This window comes from Lynx canadensis, chromosome D4 (assembly GCF_007474595.2).
Source record: "Lynx canadensis isolate LIC74 chromosome D4, mLynCan4.pri.v2, whole genome shotgun sequence".
Classification (NCBI taxonomy): Eukaryota; Metazoa; Chordata; class Mammalia; order Carnivora; family Felidae; genus Lynx; species Lynx canadensis.
In genome coordinates, this window is record NC_044315.2 from 55,726,343 (window position 1) to 55,747,124 (window position 20,782).

General features: G+C 40.1%; 1 protein-coding gene across 5 annotated transcripts in view; it reads right to left on the reverse strand.

Annotated features, from left to right (window-relative positions):
* UBAP2 (ubiquitin associated protein 2) overlaps positions 1 to 20,782 on the reverse strand; it is a 109,709-nt gene that overhangs the window by 72,685 nt on the left and 16,242 nt on the right. For all 5 annotated transcript variants that reach the window (XM_030292707.2, XM_030292710.2, XM_032595549.1 and 2 more), the window contains exon 2: positions 6,232 to 6,371. In XM_030292707.2, coding sequence (XP_030148567.1) covers positions 6,232 to 6,330 — 99 coding nt within the window. In that variant the 5' untranslated portion in view covers positions 6,331 to 6,371. The remainder of the gene's footprint in view (positions 1 to 6,231; positions 6,372 to 20,782) is intronic.

The following is a 20,782-nucleotide window of genomic DNA, read 5'->3' on the forward strand; positions in this document are numbered from 1 at the left end:
GAGCACACAAAATAGAAGTTAGATGCCAAAATATGCTGCAAAAAGAAAAAAAGCTCTCAAGCACTACAGCACTATGTAACAGAAATACTGATTAACTAAAAAAAAAAAAAAACAACGGACTCTGAATTTAGAGCTCTAAAATGTATACAATCTGTTTCCATAAGCCAAATTAGCATCAAATTAAATGGCATAAAGGTCCCATTCCTTTGGCCAAATGATAAAGTTATTATTCATCTCAACTGGCCACGTGACTCATTTAAATTTTCTTTCCCTTGAGGAAAGGGAGTGACAAGTACTAGAGAAAACTGGAAGAACAAGAAGCCATGGCAACTGGAACCAGCCTGGCTGTCAAAAAAGAAAAAGAAACTCTGCTGTCAACTCTTAAAAGGTATCTTGGTCAGTACTGAAGAGAAGGGCTATATTTATCTAAATAAAAATTATGTGCAAGGGGGACGGGGGAAATGCCTGTGTGGCTCAGTCAGTTAAGTATCTGACTCTTGATTACATCTCAGATCTTGATCTCAGGGTCATGAGTTCAAGACCCACGTTGGGCTCCATGCTGGGTGGGAAGCCTACGTGGCGGGGGGCAGGGGAAGAACAGCGCCTGAGTGGCTCAGTTGGTTGAGCATCTGACTCTTGATTTCAGCTCAGGTCATGATCTCCCAGTTCATGGGATCAAGCCTTGAGTCAGGCTCTGTACTGGGAGTTTGAAGCCTGCTTGGGATTCTCTCTCCCTCCCTCTCTGCTCCTACTCCACTCTCACTCTCTCTAAATAATAAATACAGAGAAAAGAGAAAAAGAAAAATAGAATAAGGAGCAAAACCGATGAAAACACACACACAAAAAAACCTAGAGAACAAAGCACAATTGCTATCTTGTTTCAAAACTAAAAGGCACAGAGCACAAAGAAAATGATACAATACATAAAACAACACCTAAGTTTTTCTAACTCAGAAATAAAAATGAAGACTATACACAAAGAAGAAACATAATAATAAACGTTTAACAGTTAATGTTTCAAGAGAACTAGAAGGTGAAAGGGGAAAATATTTTAAGTAAAAATTTAGGGGTGCCTGGGTGGCTCAGTCAGTTAAGCACATAACTCTTGATTTCTGTTCAGGTCATGATCTCACAGTGAGTTCAAGTCCCACATGGGGCTTGGCACTGGCAGTGAGGAGCCTGCTTGGGATTCTCCCTCTTTCCATGCCCTCCCCTGGCTCACTCACCCTCTCAAAATAAATAAACTTCAAAAAAAAAAAAAAAACCTCATTTTATACTCAAGTGTGAAGGGCATAAATTGTTACCAGCACCTAATCACAAGGGAATATTATTCCCATGAGCCTTTCCTCAGCAATCAACAGTATTGTCCTTAGACAACCAAAATGACTACAGACATTGACATAAGTATTTTTTTTAATTGTTCTTAATGTTTATTCATTTTTGAGAGACCGGGGGGGGGGGGAAGGGGGGGTGAGGAGGGGCAGAGAGAGGGAGTCACAGTATCTGAACCAGGCTCCAGGCTCTGAGATATAAGCACAGAGCCTGTTGTGGGATTCAAACTCATGAACTGCAAAATCATGACCTGAGCTGAAGTCAGATGCTTAACCGACTGAGCCACCCAGGTGCTCCTGACTAAGTATTAATGGTGACTGCTGAGCATATACTCACTGTAAAAAAAAAAAGGGGGGGGGGGGGGGCAAATGATATCTCAAAGGGAGAAAATATGCTGTACAACAGGTAATGAACAGAATATATAGATACAGTATAACTAAAAAGAAGACGACTGGGGAATCTCTGCAACTTCCAGATGTGGCTTGTCAGCTGATTTAGGTCCCAAGGGTCCCAAAGGCTGTACCCTGAAGCAATGGATGCACCAACCTATCCTTCAGGCTGGCACTGGCTGCCATATTATCATATTTACACTTGAGGGCCACCTCTATCAAGTAAAATATGATTGTAGGGATATTGGGGTGGCCTTGTATTAGGCCTGTCATATGGAAAAAACATGTAGTAACTGTCACATAGAACAAAGAGGCTAAGTCCTGTCACCTTTATGATAGGGACTGCCTGTATTAACCTGTACTAAATGTTGTTGTTGGGAGACAGAACTTGGCTTTGTTTTGGGAGCCTCCCATCTCCTTCAGATACCCTGCCAACATCCTATATTTTCAACCCAACATGGGGCTTGATCCCACAACTCTAGGATCATGACATGAGCCAAAAATCAAGTGTCGGATGCTCTACAAACTAGCCACTCAGGCACCCCAATTTCTTGATTCTTATTAATAGCAGTCCTGTGATTATTTTTTGTTTTGTTTTAAGGTTTTTAAAAAAAATACACTCGGTTGAGGAGTCAACTTCGGCTCAAGTCATGATCTCAAGATTTGAGTTCAAGCCCCACATTGGGCTCGCTGCTGTCCATGCAGAGCCTGCTTCTGTCTTCTATCTTCTGTCCATCTCTCTGTCTGCCCCTCCCCATCTCATGAGCTCTCTCTCAAAAATAAATACACATTAAAAAAGAAAATACACAATAAAAGTATTCAGATACCACAATCTACAACTTACTCTGAAAAGGTTCAGGGGAAACGCTATGTGTAGTTTCTCCTTTGTAAGAAGGAGAAAAAGATAAAGTAAACATGGTAAAAATGTTAGCATCTAGGAGATCTGGATGCAGGATATTCAGGAATTAGGTGTACTACTCTTGCAACTTTTCTCTAACTCTCAAAGCATATTTTTTGTTTTGTTCGTTTGTTTTTTAAAGTGAGATTCAAAGAGACTGAAGTAATTCATCTAACTGGTAAAGTGGCAGGCCCACTCATGGTCTTCTCTCTTATCTCCCTCTAGTTTGATAGGTTATCTCAGAACACCTCTACCTTTGGACATTTAGAATTGAGTAATAAACATCTTACAGAATAAAGTTTCCCCCCCCACCCTAGGTTGCTTCCCTAGGAAATACTTCCTAGAATGGGAGAATGGGATTAATGGATAAATGAACATGAACACAATTTTATTCACACTGCTTTGTGAAATTCTCAAACACATTTTTATTTTTTATTTTTCTCACCCCTCCCAACCCTCATCACAAGTTTTTAGAAAGGAAAATTAGGAATTTAAGGGCCTAAGAATCTTTCCTACAGCTCAGTATGCAGTTTTTTCATCGCATTGCATAAAATGAGCCATCCCCAAAAGGCCCATGGAGAAACTAATGACAACTCTTGAGAGGAAGAGAGTCCCCTCCCCTAGTCTGGAGACTGATTCACTGGATATCAGCCCAAGAAGGTTACTTGGGTCTAAGATGAAAACAATTTATAATCCTGACATTTCATGTGGCCCTCCTTTAAAAGATTACACTTTTATCAAGTTTTTCTTCTTTTTAGTTTAAGAGAGAGAAAAAGAGAGAAAGAGCACAAGCGAAGAAAAGGGCAGAGGGAAACAGAATCTCAAGCAGGCTCCATGCTCAGCAAGAAGCCTGAGGCAGGGCTCAATACCACGTTCCTAAAATCACAACCCAAGCAAAAGTCAAGAGTCAGACACTCAACCAACTGAGCCATCCAGGCATCCCTTAAGATTTTATTTTTGGAGCACCTGAGTGGCTCCGTCAGTTAAGCACCCAACTCTTGATTTCAGCTCAGGTTATGATCTCACAGTTCATAGATTCAAGCCCTGCATCGGGCCCTGCATTGACAGTGTGGAACCTGCTTGGGATTCTCTCTCTCTCTCTCTCTCTCTCTCTCTCTCTCTCTCTCTCTCTCTCTCTCTGCCCCTCCCCTGCTGGCATGCTCACACTCTTGCTCTCTCTCCCTTAAAAATACACATAAAAATTTTTTTTAATTGTTTATTTTTGAGAGAGAGAGAGAGAGAGAGAGAAACACAAGATCTGAAGCAGGGTCTTTACTGACAGACAGCAGAAACCCTGATGCGTGGCTCAAACTCACAAACCACAAGATCATGACCTGAGTCAAAGTTGGATGCTTAACTGACTGAGCCACCCAGGTGTCCCAAAAGATTTTTTTTTTAAATAATCTCTATACCCAATGTGGGGCTCAAACTTACATCCCCAAGATCAAGAGTCACATGCTCCATCGACTAAGCCAGCCAGGCATCCCTAAAAGATAACACTTTTAATCTTGACTGATTTAATAAACAAAAACAAAAAAATATTGTTTTCATCTATTTTTTTTTATTATTAGCAGGGTTGCACCTATGCTTACTTATAACTTGTATTCCTTTTTTGATAAGAGGCTGTTGATAAAATATTTTCTTAAGCATTCACCTATAAAGGGAGGGCCTATTCCAAAAAGTCCAAATTTTTCCAAAAATAGGTAGTTTTTCTTGATTATTTGTGAGTAAGTATCAGGGTAAATATATTTAGGAGTAAGCACTGTATAGATGTAGGTCTGTTGACAGAAGCAAAATACAAGGCTAAAGTTATACTGAAAAATGTAAAACAACAATTAAGTAGAGTCTACGCTCTGTGTCTCTCTTTTTTATATTTTTTAATGTTTATTTATTAATTTTTTCAGCTTTGCAAGACATAGGGTTTTTTTTTTAAATATGAAATTTATTGTCAAATTGATTTCCATACAACACCCAGGGCTCAATGTTTATTTATTTTTGAGAGAGAGGCAATGAGAGTACGAGCTGGAGGGGGGGTTGGGGTGGGGGTGGGCAGGGAGAGAGGGAGACACAGAAACTGAAGCAGGCTCCAGGCTCTGAGCTGTCAGCACAGGGCCCGACGCGGGGTTCGAACTCACAAACCGTAAGAGAAATCATAACCTGAGCCAAAGTCAGACACTTAACCGACTGAGCCACCCAGGCGCCCCTACTTTCTGTGTCTCTTAATATCAATAGGGCACTTGGGTATGAATGACTATTAAAAAAGTACCTGTAATTAGCTATCAAAGTATAGTCAAGTATCAATCTGAAATTTATGATGGGTCTCTAGAAAAAGGTTTGCAAAACTAGTCAATAACATGTATAAAATGCTCTATTTTGTACCAGGTACTATAGTTAGCATTTTATTTAAATTGTCTCACTTCATTTAAAATAATAATATAGGGGACAGGCTCTGTGCTGACAGCTCAGAGCCTGGAGCCTGCTTCAGATCCTTTGTCTCCCTCTCTCTGCTCCTCCCTTGCTTGCTCTCTCTCAAAAATAAACATTTAAAAAAAATTTTTTTTAAAGGTTGGGGGCACCTGGGTGGCTCAGTGGGTTGAGTGTCTGACTTCAACTCAGATCATGAGTTCATGGTTTATGGGTTCAGGTCCCGTGTCTGGCTCTGTGCTGACAGCCTGGAGCCTCCTTCAGATCCTGTGTCTCCCTCTCTCTCTGCTCCTCCCCTGCTTGCATGCTCTCTCCCACTCTCAAAAATAAACACTTAAAAAATTTTTTTTTAAAATAATAATATAGGGGCGTCTGGATGGCTCGGTCAGGGTAAGTGTCTGACGTCGGCTCAGGTCATGATCTCATGGTTCGAGATCTCATGGTTTGAGCCCCGCGTCAGGCTCTCTGCTGACAGCTCAGAGCCTGAGCCTGCTTCGGATTCTGTGTCTCCCTCTCTCTCTGCCCCTCTCCCACTCACAGTCTGTCTCTTTCTCTCTCAAAAATAAAATAAACATTCAAAAAAATTTTAATAATATAAATAAATCTAAGGTAGAACTATTTATTTCTATTAAATAGAAATTAAATATTTTATACATATGGGCCTTATTAACTAAAAGCCATATAATATTAAAGGACTCTTTCCAGCTAACAATGCTTGAAAATAAAGGCAGCTTTTTATAAGTGTCTTATAATTCACTTATTTCTCTACTTCAGAGTATTACTTCTCCATATATTCTGGATTCTCCAAATATATTCCAAGCACATACCTAGATTAATAATAAAGAAAAGGAGGAGCACCTGGCTAATTCAATCAGTAGAGTATGCGACTCCTGATCTTACGGTTTTAAGTTCGAGCTCCATGTTGGGTGTAGAGATTACTTAAAAATAAAATCTTACCAAGAAAAAAAAGAGAAGAAAAAGGAGATAGCTAGATGCTAACAGTAGCAGAAAAATGTTAAGAATCAAGTAGTTGACAGTGTCTATGAATCACTGCTTCTCTTTCCCATTATGTAAAATCTACTTTATAAAAACAAGATTCAAAATCCTAAGGTTTCCTACAAAAGACATATGTGCTTCCTACTTAACGTAACTCTAAACAAAGCAAACAAGAGTTTCACAAAAACTTACCTGTACTACTTGTTTCTGTAGTTGTGATGCCTGTGTTCCTGAAATCTGTGTTTTTTCCCGAGAACCTCGGGTACGGTCACTGCTCACCGAAGTCATCATATACAGTATATACAAAATAACGTATGTACAAAATAGAAAATCTGCAAGAAAGCAGGCATGGTAAGCAGGCATGGTAAGCAGACATTCCAAATTACAGTATGAGGCAAGAAAAAAATCCGGGGATAAGGAGGAAACATGAGACAAAACATGAAAGTTCTCTAAAACACAAATTCTCAAATAATCCATTAAGGTTTTACATTTTCCTAGCAACAAGTGGACCAATTTTACTAACTAATGCAATCTCAAAGTTTAGGGAAAAATAAATTTAAAAAATGGGGCGCCTGGGTGGCTTAGTTGGTTAAGTGTCCGACTTCAGCTCAGGTCATGATCTCATGGTTCTTGAGTTCAAGCTCCATGTAGAGCTCTGTGCTGATAGCTGGGAGCCTGGAGCCTACTTCGGATTCTGTTTCCTTCTCTCTGTCCCTCCCCTGCTCATGCTCTGTCTCTGTCTCTCAAAAATGAATAAACATTAAAAAAAATTTTTTTTAACGAAAATCTATAGTTTAAAATTATAGCAATTCTAAACAAAAATCTCAGGAGCTCCTGGGATGCTTAGTCAGTAGAGCTGACTATTTAGTTCACTTGGACAAGAGGGATCCCTCTCTGAAGGCCAGCAGAGTGAAGGAGAGGTACTACAACAGCTAAATTTTTATGATTAGGAGATAGTCAACAGTTTGTTGTATCAGTCTTTACTTTTTTTAGTAAAATAGGCAAGAACATCTGCAGAGAATGGGATGGGTGAGGAATGTTAAGAAAATGGATTCTCTCAGAATAAACTTAAAAAGGGGGGAGAAGGGCTGGGGGCCTACATGGCTCTTGATTTTGGCTCAGGTCATGATCTCATGGTTCAAGAGATCGAGCCCACTGGGCTCAGTGCTGACAGTGAGAAGCTTCCTTGGGATTCTCTTTCTTCCTCTCTGTCTGCCCCTCCCTGACTTGTGCTCACTCTCTCAAAAATAAATAAATAAAACTATTTTTAAAAAAAAAAGGGGGGGGGTCGGGGAGCACCTGGGTGGCTTAGTCAGTTAAGCATCCGACTTCGGCTCAGGTCATGAGCTCACGGTCAGTGGATTAGAGCCCTGTGTCGGGCTCTGTGCTGACACTTCAGAGCCTGTAGCCTGATTCAGATTCTGTCTCCCCTGCCCCTTCCCCACTTGCATGCTGTCTCTCTTTCAAATATAAATAAAACATTTAAAAAAAACTTGTTTTTTAAAGCGGGGGGGCAGGGGGGTCTCCTGGGTGGCTCAGTCAGTTAGGCGTCCAGCTCTTGATTTCAGCTCAGGTCATGATCTCATGGTTTGTGGGATCAAGCCCTGTGTCCGGCTCTGCACTGACAGCGAGAAGCCTGCTTGGGATTCTCTCTCTCCCTTCCTGTCCTTCCCTCACTCAAGCTCTCTCTCAAAATACATTAACTGATTAAAAAAGAAAGAAAGAAAGAAAATGGCAAAAGCTTGTAATAGCTACTAAGGGAAATACAAGGGGAAGTTGATAGAAAACAAGTAGAAAGAATTGAAGAGCGACACTGAGGATCCCAAATGAAAGCAAAAATCCTAAATATATAGATGGCATTAATCCACATATTACCATGAAAGCAAAGCTAATGTCAGAAATTGAGAATTGCAACTGAATAATCAAGGGAGATGTGGGTTAAGATGAATAAACCCCTTGTTGAATTATCTCACAAAAGAATTTTAAAGCAGAAAGAGTCCATTTATTCAAGGCACAGATGACATCACCAGGTGAAGAGCTGCTCTTATCTACCTCTAACACTGGGGCCTTTCCCATAATACGTATTTGAAAACATCCCTTCCTAAAGAATACTCTCCAGCTTATTACGATCCTGGCTGCGAGATTCACAACCTCACTAAAAGCAAAGAATAACACTTTTAAATAATGTTTTCCAGGGGTGCCTGGGGCTCAGTCAGTTAAGCATCCGACTTCGGCTCAGGTCATGACCTCATGGTCCAGGGGTTCAAGTCCCGCGTAGGACTCTGTGCTGGCAGCTCAGAGCCTGGAGCCTGCTTCAGATTCTGTCTCCCTCTCTCTCTGCCCCTCCCCAGTTCACATTCGGTCTCTCTCGCTCTCAAAAAGAAATAAACATAAAAAAAATTTTATGTTTTCCATTAAAACTGTATTTTATTCTAGTATGATTGACTTACAGCCTTCTGGGTCATTAAGTACTCAGACAATTTGATGAAAAGTATGGACTCTCCCCTCAGAAAAATGCATAGCCACATACAATGCTGCCTGAAACTTCAGGTTTACATCTCCCATACCCTTCCCCAAAGCAATGGGCAACCCCACTCCACCCTCTCAATGCCCACAAACAGCCAGGCAAAAAGCCATGCTCCAAGAATTTACAACAGCTCTCAGGGCACCTGGCTGGCTCAGTCTGAAGAACATGTGACTGTTGATCTCTGAGTCATGAGTTCAAGCCCTACACTGGATATTTTTTAATAAATAAACAAACATTTTTAAAAATTTTTGGAAAAGTTCAAAAATATAAACTATTAGGGCCCTTATTCTTAAGGGTATCCTTGATCAGGCCAATATTAAATATAACTGCTGGGGCACGTGACTGGCTCAGTCAGTAGAGCATGGAGACTCTTAATCTCAGGGTTGTTAAGTTCGAGTCCCAAGTTGAGTGTATAGATTACTTAAAATATAACTGCTCATTTGGTCATGAATCAAAATCTCATAATTATCACACTTTTTAAAGGGGTTCTCTTCTCTGCTTCCCTAAAAACCAAAAGCACCTGCTTTGCTCCAAAAGAAACAAGGGAAAACTCATATCCTCTTACATTCAATAAACATATACTTAAGTCTTAATACTTAATCATCATACTACTACCTATGTTCTCTCTAGAGAAACTGGCTATTATCAAGATCTGCGGAAATGTTACAAATACACTCGATTAATGGTAATGTTAAAAGTCATGATTTATCTAAATATCTTAGACAAATATAATTAGTGGGAAAACCTATATATCCTTCCCTCCAAATCACATTTAAGAGCATCAACTGGAACTAGACTAACCCTCTATGACTTACAAATATCTGCATGAATCAATATGCTAAATAGGAAACATGAAACAATGTACTTCATATCAAATTTTTTTTCAATGTTGGGCCTACGTGACTAAAAATTAAAACTGGAACTTAACAGTTTACACCACTTGGGGCACCTGGGTGGCTCAGTCAGCTAAGTGTCCAACTTCGGCTCAGGTCATGATCTCACAGTTTGTGAGTTCAAGCCCTGCATTGGGGCTGACCATTCAGAGCCCGGAGCCTGCTTTGGATTCTGTGTCTCCCTCTCTCTCTGCCCCCTCTCTCTCATGTACGCACTCTCTCAAAAATAAATAAGCATTAAAAAAATTAAAAACACTGTGTACCACTTATAAGATGATTTCATGGTGAGATGTCCAGGAAAGAGGCATTTTACACTGCCCTAATTGGTCCAACCTATCTCGGATAAGCTGTAACCTATCCATCCCCTTAAGGAAGCCTAGAAGAAGTTCATTATCTGCCATCTCAAGGTCCTCTTTTTTTTTTTTTTTTAATGTTTATTTGGTGGGGGGGGGGGGCAGGAGCAGAGAGGGAGACAGAGGATCTGACGCAGGCTCCTTGTTGACAGCAGAGAGCCTGACACAGGGCTTAAACTCAGGAACCCTGAGATCATGACCTGAGCTGAAATCAAGAGTTGGACACTTAACTGACTGAGCTACCCAAACGCCCCTAAGAATCCATTTTCATAACATCCTATTTTTAGTTTACAAAGTATCCTATTTTTTATCTTATTGTACACCACAACAGTCTTAAGGAATAGATAGATATTATTGCTATCCCCATTCGTACATGCTGAATCAGCATGGACAAAATATTCTTTGGAAAAAAAAAATGTATGAGTTGTCTCAGCCCTCAAAATTCTATGCTATAGCTTGTAGCAAAACTTCTAAATACAAATGTGTGTGTGCAAAACAATGTACAAAAATTAAGTATATGTACCTATATGCCAGCTAAAGGGAAAAAAATAAGTCAATTTCTTAAGAAATTGTCTATGACTCCTTCTGCACTACAATGGCAGTACTGAATAGTTGTAACAGAAGCAAGGCAGAAAATATTTACTACCTGGCCCTTTACAGAAAGTGTTCTAACCCTTTTTTAGAGTTAGAGTGGTAATTCTCCCTCAACTACAGATTCAATTTAATTCTCATCAAATTTCTAACAAGGATTTTTTTTGAAGTTTTTTTTTTTTTTTTTAATAATCTCTACACCCAACATGGGGCTTGAATTCATGACTCGGAGATCAAGAGTCATACGCTCCTCCAACTGAGCCAGCCAGGCGCCCCTCTAACAAGGTTTTATTGCCTAAAACCTTACTAGCCTGATTCTAAATTTACATGGGAAGCAAATAGTCAAGAACAGCCAAGATACTCCTTCAAAACGAAACAAAACCAAAAAGCAAAGGAACAATACTTACCTTACAGGTACCAAGGATTATAATGCTTCAGTAATTACAACAGTACAGGGATAGAAAAGCTGGCCAATGGATCAGAACAAGAAGCCCAGAAAGAGACCCAAGCATATACAACTATGGTTTCTAACAGAGATGGCATTGCATGTGATGAGAAAAGATAAATTCTTAAAGAAGTGAGGTTGAAGTAAGTGGTTGATTATACTTAAAAAAAATTTTTTTATTAGACCATACATTAAAAAAGTCAAATTAGGGGTGCCTGGCTGGCTCAATCAGAAGAGCATGCAACTCTTGATCTCGGGGTCATGAGTTCGAGCCCCACTTGGTATAACAATCTGGCCTTATCTAATAAAGGTGAACATGTATATACCCTATGACTTACATGCTATAGAAGCTGGTAACTTCTAGAGATTAAGAATGACCTAAGACCAAATCATAGCAGAGCCAATGATTCCAAAAAGAACAATAAGTGGAATTCTATTTTCTAGAACAAGCAGTTACAGAGACCTCAAAGCAAGCATTCACATGATGTGGAATAATGTTCCCCTATTTATAAATCTTCTACATCTCAAGTTAATGAAATGACACTATGTATACTAGCATTTCTAAGTATCTTTTGGACCTGTGTATCCAAAAGATACTCAGAGGAGACTAACCAAAATTCAACATACCAGTTCAGGCATCACAAGGAAAATTATATCCCTGAAAGTCTGACCAGCTTTTTCTGAGTTACCTATCCTAATATCATTTACTTATGTTCCCAGTAGGTCCTCTGTTAACTGGGATACTAGATAAAGGCCACAGACATATTACTGCCCTGACTTTTACATCAACTATAATAGCAAATAACCAATTAACCAGAGTATTTCACATGCCAAATATGCTGGTTTAAAACTCACTATATTTCAGAGGCACCTGGAAGGCTCAGACAATTGAGCATTTGACTCTTAACCTCAGCGCAGGTCATGATCTCAGTCTGTGGGTTCGAGCCCTGTGTCGGGCTTCACACTGAAAGCATGGAGGCTGCTTGGGATTCTCTCTCTGCCCCTCCCAGCTTGCATGCACTCACACACACACTCTCTCCCTCAAAATAAACAAACTTAAAAAAAACTTACTATATTTGAATCTGCCTCTCAGTAACAGTACACACTTTGAATTTTTTTGTTTTTGAGTTTAACTATTTTGATATTTTGTTGGTTTGGGTTTATTGTTTTAGTTATATTACATGGAACACAGTTAATTGTTCTGCCATAATGATTTTTACAGCTTTCTCCGAGTTTAGTGTTCTCCAAAATGAATAAATACACATGAACAAATACACTTTTTTAAACTATAAAGCACCACACAAATGTTAAAACACATTAGTATTTCCCAGAGCACCTAGATGGCTCAGTCAGTTAAGCATCCAACTCTTGATTTCAGCTCAGGTCACGATCTCAAAGTTTGAGAGATCAAGCCCACATCAGGCTCTGTGCTGACAGAGCCTGCTTGGGATTCTCTCTCTCCTCTCTTTGCCCTTCCCCTGCTCAGGCGCATGCTCTCCAAAATAAATAAAAACTTGGGGCGCCTAGGTGGCTCAGTCGTATAAACGTCCAACTTCAGCTCAGGTCATGATCTGGCAGTCTGTGAGTTCGAGCCCCGCATCAGGCTCTGTGCTGACAGCTCAGAGCCTGGAGCCTGTTTCAGATTCTGTGTCTCCCTCTCTCTCTGACCCTCCCCCGTTCATGCTCTGTCTCTGTCTCAAAAATAAATAAACGTTAAAAAAAATTGTTTTTAAATAAAAACTTTTAAAAAGTTATTTCTGAAGTAAAGGGATTTACTTGATTATTTCTAAAATCACCTCTAAGCATGATTATTCTGTAATTTTACCTTATGTATCTAAAGTTAAACATCCAATCAAAATCTTAGTGGTATTCCTAAAGTTAAAAAAAAATTTTTTTTTAGTTTACTTACAGATTTCCAAACAGTTGCTTTTGTACTGAATTATGTGACCCTTTATTCACTCATCTTTTCAACTGTTTATCACTCTATGCTCTCATTTATGAAAATAATCTAGATACATTAAATATAACAAAGTAAGAATTTCTTCTTACAGGAGTGCCATCTGCTGATAAAAATCTGCATGTACAGAAATAAACATAAGCTAAGTTGAATGGATGCTAAGACTGACCTTTCTGATTTACCAAAAGAGACTTTTAACAGTCTTGTTATTATAGCCAAACATTTTGATATAATGTGCTTGAATCCCTACTTGTCAATCAGGAAAGCAACAGAAGTTTTTTATGTTTCAAACTATTACAGTTTTACTAATTCACTGTATCAGTATAAATATTAAGACTTCTATCTCCACTGCAATCATCAATCCTCAATCCACATTCCAAGTAGGTGTTTAGACTATAAATAATGTCCCCAGTTCCATGGCTGAATCAGAATTATATTGCCTTGTGAAACGTGAGAAGTACACTGCTTACTTTATGTTACATACTTTTGTTTGGAAATAACCATTTTTATCCTTTAATTAAAGTTTACTCCTCTGGGTTATATATACATAAACTGTTACCACCAGACACAAATACAATCCTTGCAAAAAAAAAAAAAAAAATTCAAAGAAGAAAAACGATGGCCCCAGCATTTGCTTCTGAGGATGCTTAAACCAATTCAGATTAGCTTATTTTCTGTCAATATAGCTACCCACACTAACTGAAATGTCAGAATAGCTGTATTTCCACTTAATAAAAAGAAGAAAGTCTTGAGGTGCCTGACTAGCTCAGTCCGTAGAGCATGTGACCGTTGATCTCAGGGTCTCAGTTTGAGCCCACAATGGATGTAGACTTGACTTTAAAAAATTCAAAAACTGGGGCGCCTGGGTGGCTCAGTCGGTTGAGCAGCCGGCTTCAGCTCAGGTCATGATCTCGCAGTCTGTGAGTTCGAGCCCCGCGGAGGGCTCTGTGGAGCCTGCTTCAGGTTCTGTGTCCCCCTCTCTCTCTGCCCCTCCCCCACTCATGCTCTGTCTCTGTCTCAGAAATAAACATTAAAATTTTTTTTTAAAAAATTCAAAAACTGAAGTCTTTTTTTAATGTTTATATTTGAGAGACACAGAGACAGAGCATGAGCAGGAAGGGGCAGAGAGAGAGAGGGAGGGAGACACAGAATCCGAAGCAGGCTCCCAGGTGCCCCTCAAAAAATGTCTTAATGCTTAAGATGTCCAGCGAAAAACTTCCAAAGATAAAACTGGGAATTTACAGAGCAAGCACAGAGGAAAAAATTAAAAAGTGTTACTGAAATTTTCTGGAAAAACAAACTTTCTTATATTAATTTTATATATAACTTCTGGGGGTGCCTGGGTAGCTCAGTTGGTTAAGTGTCCAACTTCAGCTCAGGTCATGATCTCAAGGTTTTTGAATTTGAGCCCCGCACTGGGCTGTGCTGACAACTCAAGAGCCTGGAGCCTACTTCGGATTCTGTGTCTCTTGCTCTCGCCTGCTCTCTCTGCCCTCCCCCTCTCATGCTCTCTCTCTCAAAAATAAATAAGCATTTAAAAAAATTCTGGAGATAGTGAATTCATGAAACAAAGTAAAAGCATAAGTTATTAAAAAACTTATCAACCACCAATCAATTGTGAAAATGAATAAGGCAAGGAAACTAGACTATAAAAAGCAACAACTTTAACCAACATACTGTCACATGGGGAAATTCTATGTTGTCTCTTCTGGAAACAGAGCTATGTGTAGTAAATCGGAATGCTTCTGCAATAAGCACCCAGTTGCCAGACCAAAGGAATTCAGTTTACACTTGTGTTCCATTCCCTCTATCACTCTCCACCCACAAGAACTACTACTCTCCAACAGGTTCCAAGAGAATTCTTAGAATAGAAACAGACAAGAGCAAGAGATTCTAAAAATAATCCAGCAGAAACTCAAACATACATATCTCAGGTTCTTGAACTGAAGGAAAGACGAGGTTATTTCAATTTATCCAACCAAATTTTAAAACCCATATTTACCTCACTTCATCCAAAGTAAATTAAAGATGGGATAGATTAATATCAGGTTAGAACTGCTACATTTTTAACTTCTTTAAAAACAGTATCAGCGAGTGGGAGAGAGCCAAAGCATAAGAGACTGTTAAAAACTGAGAACAAACTGAGGGTTGATGGGGGGTGGGAGGGAGGGGAGGGTGGGTGATGGGTATTGAGGAGGGCACCTTTTGGGATGAGCACTGGGTGTTGTATGGAAACCAATTTGTCAATAAATTTCATATATATATATATAAAAAATAAAAATAAAAATAAAAATAAAAACAGTATCAGCAAAATACCATATAAAACGTCCTACCTAGATTATCTCAAGTGCAAGAATAGTCTAAATTACTTGTTATATAAGGAAAGTAAGCCAGGAGAATAAACTAACTTGATTAAACTACACATTTTGTCTGTAGAAGGGATATTTTTAGAAAATGTTTTATTAACCGCTATTTTTTTCAAGGACTTTTTTAAAGATAAGATACCTCAGTGAAACAGTGGCATTTTCGAGTGAGTCTAGAGTTTAGAATTAACTGAAAACGGCTACAAGCCACTTGTACTTCTATTAAAGCTTAAGTAAATACCACAAATTCATCTTAAGAGGACGCTAACTTTAGGCCAAACAAAAAACAAGTGGCTGGAACTTTATCTAAAAACCACATAATATCATACCCTAACAGAAAAAATAAGGGCACACTTGATCTTTCTAAAAATTTACAGAACACTTTTTGATAACATGCTAAAAACTATGAAGATGTTGCTGAAAGCACCAACCACCAAAGTACTTTATTTAAGATGGTATCACAAAGTGTCAGCATTGGAAGGTAATTCTAAAACCAGGAGTCTCACACAACTGTAGAGTAGCTCATCTACTACATCAAAAAAATCTATATTCCAGGGGCGCCTGGGTGGCGCAGTCGGTTAAGCGCCCGACTTCAGCCAGGTCACGATCTCGCGGTCCGTGAGTTCGAGCCCCGCGTCAGGCTCTGGGCTGATGGCTCAGAGCCTGGAGCCTGTTTCCGATTCTGTGTCTCCCTCTCTCTCTGCCCCTCCCCCGTTCATGCTCTGTCTCTCTCTGTCCCAAAAATAAATAAACGTTCAAAAAAAAAATTTTTTAAAAATAAAAAATAAAAAAAAAAATCTATATTCCAGACACAGCAAAAATACATGTTTCTTTTTCAAAGAGAATGTAATTATTCAAACAACATGAATTAGTCAGCTAAGGGCTCAACTACTATAAACAGAATATACAGTTTATGTCCAAGAAGCAAGTTTCTATCAAGAGATGCTATTCACTCAGTCCTGAGACTAATGGTGCCAGGACTATCTTAGACTGGCAAGGAAAGGGGATCCTTCATCTATATGAAAGATTTAATTTATTCACTCATTCCCAAAAGCCTAAAACCCATAAGTAGAATAATACCAGCAGCAAACACATACTGTTTAATATGTGCCAGACACTATCATACACACAGTATTAAGTCATTAAACTTCCCAACAACACTGAGGTATATACTAATTATTACTACCATTTTTTACAGACGGGAAACTGAGACAGATTCACAGCTAGTCAGTGGTAAAGCCAAGATTCAAACCCAGGTCACCTAGGCCCACAGTCTGTGTCCTTAACCACTATGCTATGCTGTAAGGCTAATTGCTCAATTGTAGATACACAACAAGACTCCAAGTCAGCTTCCTCTTTAAGGCAGCATAACTACAGTTGGTAGCACCTGATGTGACAGATTTGGTTCTAGGTCAGAATCTCAGCTATCTTCCTAACCTTTCAGATATTCACTGGTGCTCCCCTGGCTCTTTATCGTTACAGTTTTGTTACCAGTTCTGTTTCACTATGTGTATTTAACTTCCAATTTGCGTTCTTGCTTTTCCTGTTAAGAAAATACCCACTGGGGCACCTGCATGGCTCAGTCAGTTGGGTATCCAACTCTTGATTTTGGCTCAGGTCATTATCTCATTGTTCATGGGATGAAGGCCCATGTAGGGTTCTGCACTGGCAATGAGGAGCCTACTTGGGTTTCTCTCTCCCTCTCTCTACCCCTCTCCCACTCATACTCTCCCTCTCAAACATTTTTTTAAATACCCATTAAGAAAAAGAGAGAGAAAATACCCTTTATTCTCAACTGTTTTCCAGAGAAGAAATTCATTTGTTCATTTCTGCAAAGAACAGGATTGGTTTAGATTAAGAACTTCAAGGGGGTGCCTGGCTGGCTCAGTTGGGAGAGCATGACTCTTGATCTCAGGGTCATGAGTTCAAGTCCCACACTGGGTGTAGAGATTAGAAAAAGATACAATAAAATTTAAAAAAATATTTTGGGGCCCCTGGCTGCCTCAGCTGGTGGAGTTTGTGACTCAATCTCAGGGCTGTGAGTTTGAGCCCTACATAAGGTACAAAGATTACTTAAAATCATGGGGCACCTGTGTGGCACAGCTGGTTAAGCATCTGACTCTTGATCTCAGCTCAGGTCATGATCTCACAGTTTGTGAGTTCAAGCCCCACACTGGGTTCTGCACTGATGGTGTAGAGCCTACTTGGGACTGTCTCTCCTTCTCTCTGACCCTCCCCCACTTGTGCGCGTGCTCTCTCTCTCAAAATAAATAAAAATTTTTTTTAATAAATAAAATCTTAAAAACAAACAAACAAACAAAAACTTCAACTGATCTGGGAGACCCAGAGTAGCTAGCAAGAGGAACTCTATATCCCCCACCCAGGAGACAATAAGGCAGGCTAGGGTGCCAAAAAACTCTAGTATGAGATGCAATTCCATGCAACTAAACTGCTTGTGCCCTACATGCCAGAAGCTGACCAAGCTGATACTTTTATTCTCCACAGCTGCTGAGGGCAGGGTCAAGCCTCCAGCAGCTGGTGAACAAGGTTAACTCCCCTACACCCAAGCTTGGCTGACAGAAGAGCCACAACATTATTTACTATTCTGTGCATATAATATGCCCATGGAAAAGATAAGTGCTGGTAAACTCTGAACATTACAAAAATTATTTAAGTCATATTTCCTCTTTCAGGTTACTTAAGGTCAAGGAGGAAAAAGTATTTAATTTTATCTATGGCTGCTTGCATACATCTGTCCCACTCCTACGTTGCTAATTTCTTGGCTATAAACCATCTTTTACCCACAACTCCAGCTCAGCAGCTACCTTATTCTTATCCCCTGAAAAGCCTCTCATTATTCATGACTAGTCTTACCCCCCTTTTTTTTTAATAGCCTTTTCTCTCTCCCCACCCCCTCAAAAAAAGGCCTATACTATACAGGATTTCACAAGACCTATAAACTTATAATACTATACTCTTAAAAAAAAGAATACTGGGGCACCTGGATGGCTCAGTCAGTTAAGCATCTGACTCTTGATTTCAGCTCAGATCAAGATCTGCAGTTTGTGAGTTTGAGCCCCGCACTGCGCTCTGCACTAACAGGGCAGAGCATGTTTGGGATTCTTTCTCTCTCTCTACCCCTCCCCTGCTCATCTCTCTCTCTCTCAAAATAAATAAACATTAAAAAATGTTTTAGGGGGGCGCCTGGGTGGCGCAGTCGGTTAAGCGTCCGACTTCAGCCAGGTCACGATCTCGCGGTGCGTGAGTTCGAGCCCCGCGTCAGGCTCTGGGCTGATGGCTCCGAGCCTGGAGCCTGTTTCCGATTCTGTGTCTCCCTCTCTCTCTGCCCCTCCCCCGTTCATGCTCTGTCTCTCTCTGTCCCAAAAATAAATAAACGTTGAAAAAAAAAAATTAAAAAAAAAAATGTTTTAGGGGCGCCTGGGTGGCTCAGTCGGTTGAGCATCCGACTTCGGCTCAGGTCATGATCTCATGGTTCATGAGTTCAAGCCCTACGTCGGGCTCTGGGCTAATGGCTCAGAGCCTGGAGCCTGCTTCGGATTCTGTGTCTCCCTCTCTCTCTGCCCCGTCCCCGCTCATGCTCTGTCTCTCTCTCCCTCAAGAATAAATAAAACATTAAAATTAAAAAAAAAAAATGTTTTAAATACTATACTCTTAATTTAGATTACATTCAAATAAGCACCCCCCAAATACCAAAAGGATACCTTTATTAGAGGTTTACTACTCCACAGCCAAGGACTTTTAAAGGGTCTATTTTACGAAGTAAAAAAAAAAAAAAAAAAAAAAGCTTAATTATAAAAGACCAAATTAAAATAGAATTTCTATAAACCATTCCTTTACCAGAACATATTAATACCTTCCTCATAAATCCAGTAAAAATTCTTACACAGATACATACTCTTCCCCCCCACCCTTGCTCTACTTATATCATATTCTGTTCACCTTCCTATGTATTTTTCTCTGGTCTTGCCTGCCCGCCGCCCGAATTTGTATGTATCCACATATACAGCGGCACATCTACAGTCTGCTTTCAATTTCCATTTCTGAAAGCTTCCAAGTTCCTCACAGGCGCTAGCAACAAGGAATTACTGGATGCTAGGATCTCCTACCATGTTCTGACCCTGTAGTTACACTGGGCCTGAGTAACCAGTAGAATGAGAAAACAAGAAGGAGCCCAGGAGTGCCTGGGTGGTTCAATGGGTTAAGTGTCCGACTTCGACTCAGGTCATGATCTCACAGTTCATGAGTTAGAGCCCCATGTTGGGCTCTCTGCTGTCAGCACAGAGCCCACCTTGGATCCTCTGTCCCCGCCCCCCCTCTGACCTCCCCTGCAGACACACACTCTCTCTCAAAAATAAACATTTAAAAACAAAAAAAGAGGGTGCCTGGGTAGCTCATACATTAAGCATATGACTTCAGCTCTGGTCATGATTGAGCACGAGTCCCACTTTTCTTTCTCTCTCTCTGCCCCCTCCCTCACTTGTGCCCTCTTTCTCTCAAAAACAAAACAAAACAAAACATATCTTTCAAAAAAAATTTTTTTCCAGGGGCACCTGGCTGGCTCAGTCAGTGGAGCATGCGACTCTTGGTCTTAAGTCTGTGAATTCAAACTGCATGTTGGGTGTAGAGATTACTTAAAACTAGAATCTTTAAAAAAAAAAAAAATTTCCCCAGGTTTCCAATGTGTAACTGGGATGTCAAACTACTACTCTGTAAACTAGTGGTTCTCAAAGTATGTTGTCCAGACAGGCAGCAGCATCACCTGAGAACCTCTCACAAACGAAAATTCTCAAGGTCATCCCAGACCTACAGAACCAGTAATTATGTTTAGAAAGTCAGTTTGTTTTTTAGGTCATCTCTACTCTCAATGTGGAGCTTGAACACACATCCCTGAGATTAAGAGTCACATGCTACACTGACTGAGCCAGTCAGGTGCCCCAGAAATTATGTTTAAACAAGACCTAATGGCACACTAAAGTTTGAGAATTACTGCTCTTAAAGTAACTTAGATAAGAATTTTGATCCAGCATAGGGGTGCCTGGGTGGCTCAGTCGGTTAAGCCTCCGACTTCAGCTCAGGTCATGATCTCGTGGTTCGTGAGTTAGAGCCCCGCGTCGGGCTCAGTGCTGACAGCTCAGAGCCTGGAGCCTGCTTCCAATTCTGTCTCCCTCTCTCTCTCTGCCCTTCCCCTACTCACACTCCGTGTCTCTCTCTCTCTCTCTCAAAAATGAATAAACGTTAAAAAAAAATTCAAAAAAAGCAGGGGGGGGCACCTGGGTGGCTCATTCGATTAAGTGTCCGACTTCAGCTCAGGTCATGATGATCTTGCAGTCCGTGAGTTTGAGCCCCGTGTCAGCGTCGGGCTCTGTGCTGACAGCTCAGACCCTGGACCCTGTTTCAGTTTCTGTGTCTCCCTCTCTCTCTGACCCTCCCCCGTTCATGCTTTGTCTCAAAAATAAACAAACGTTAAAAAAAAAAAAAAAAGGTTCCTATGTGATTTAAACTGAAAGATGAGAAAACTAAAAAAAAAACCACGATTTCACTTTTCTTATTTCACCTATATAAGAATCATACAGTCTTACAAAATTCCAAAAAA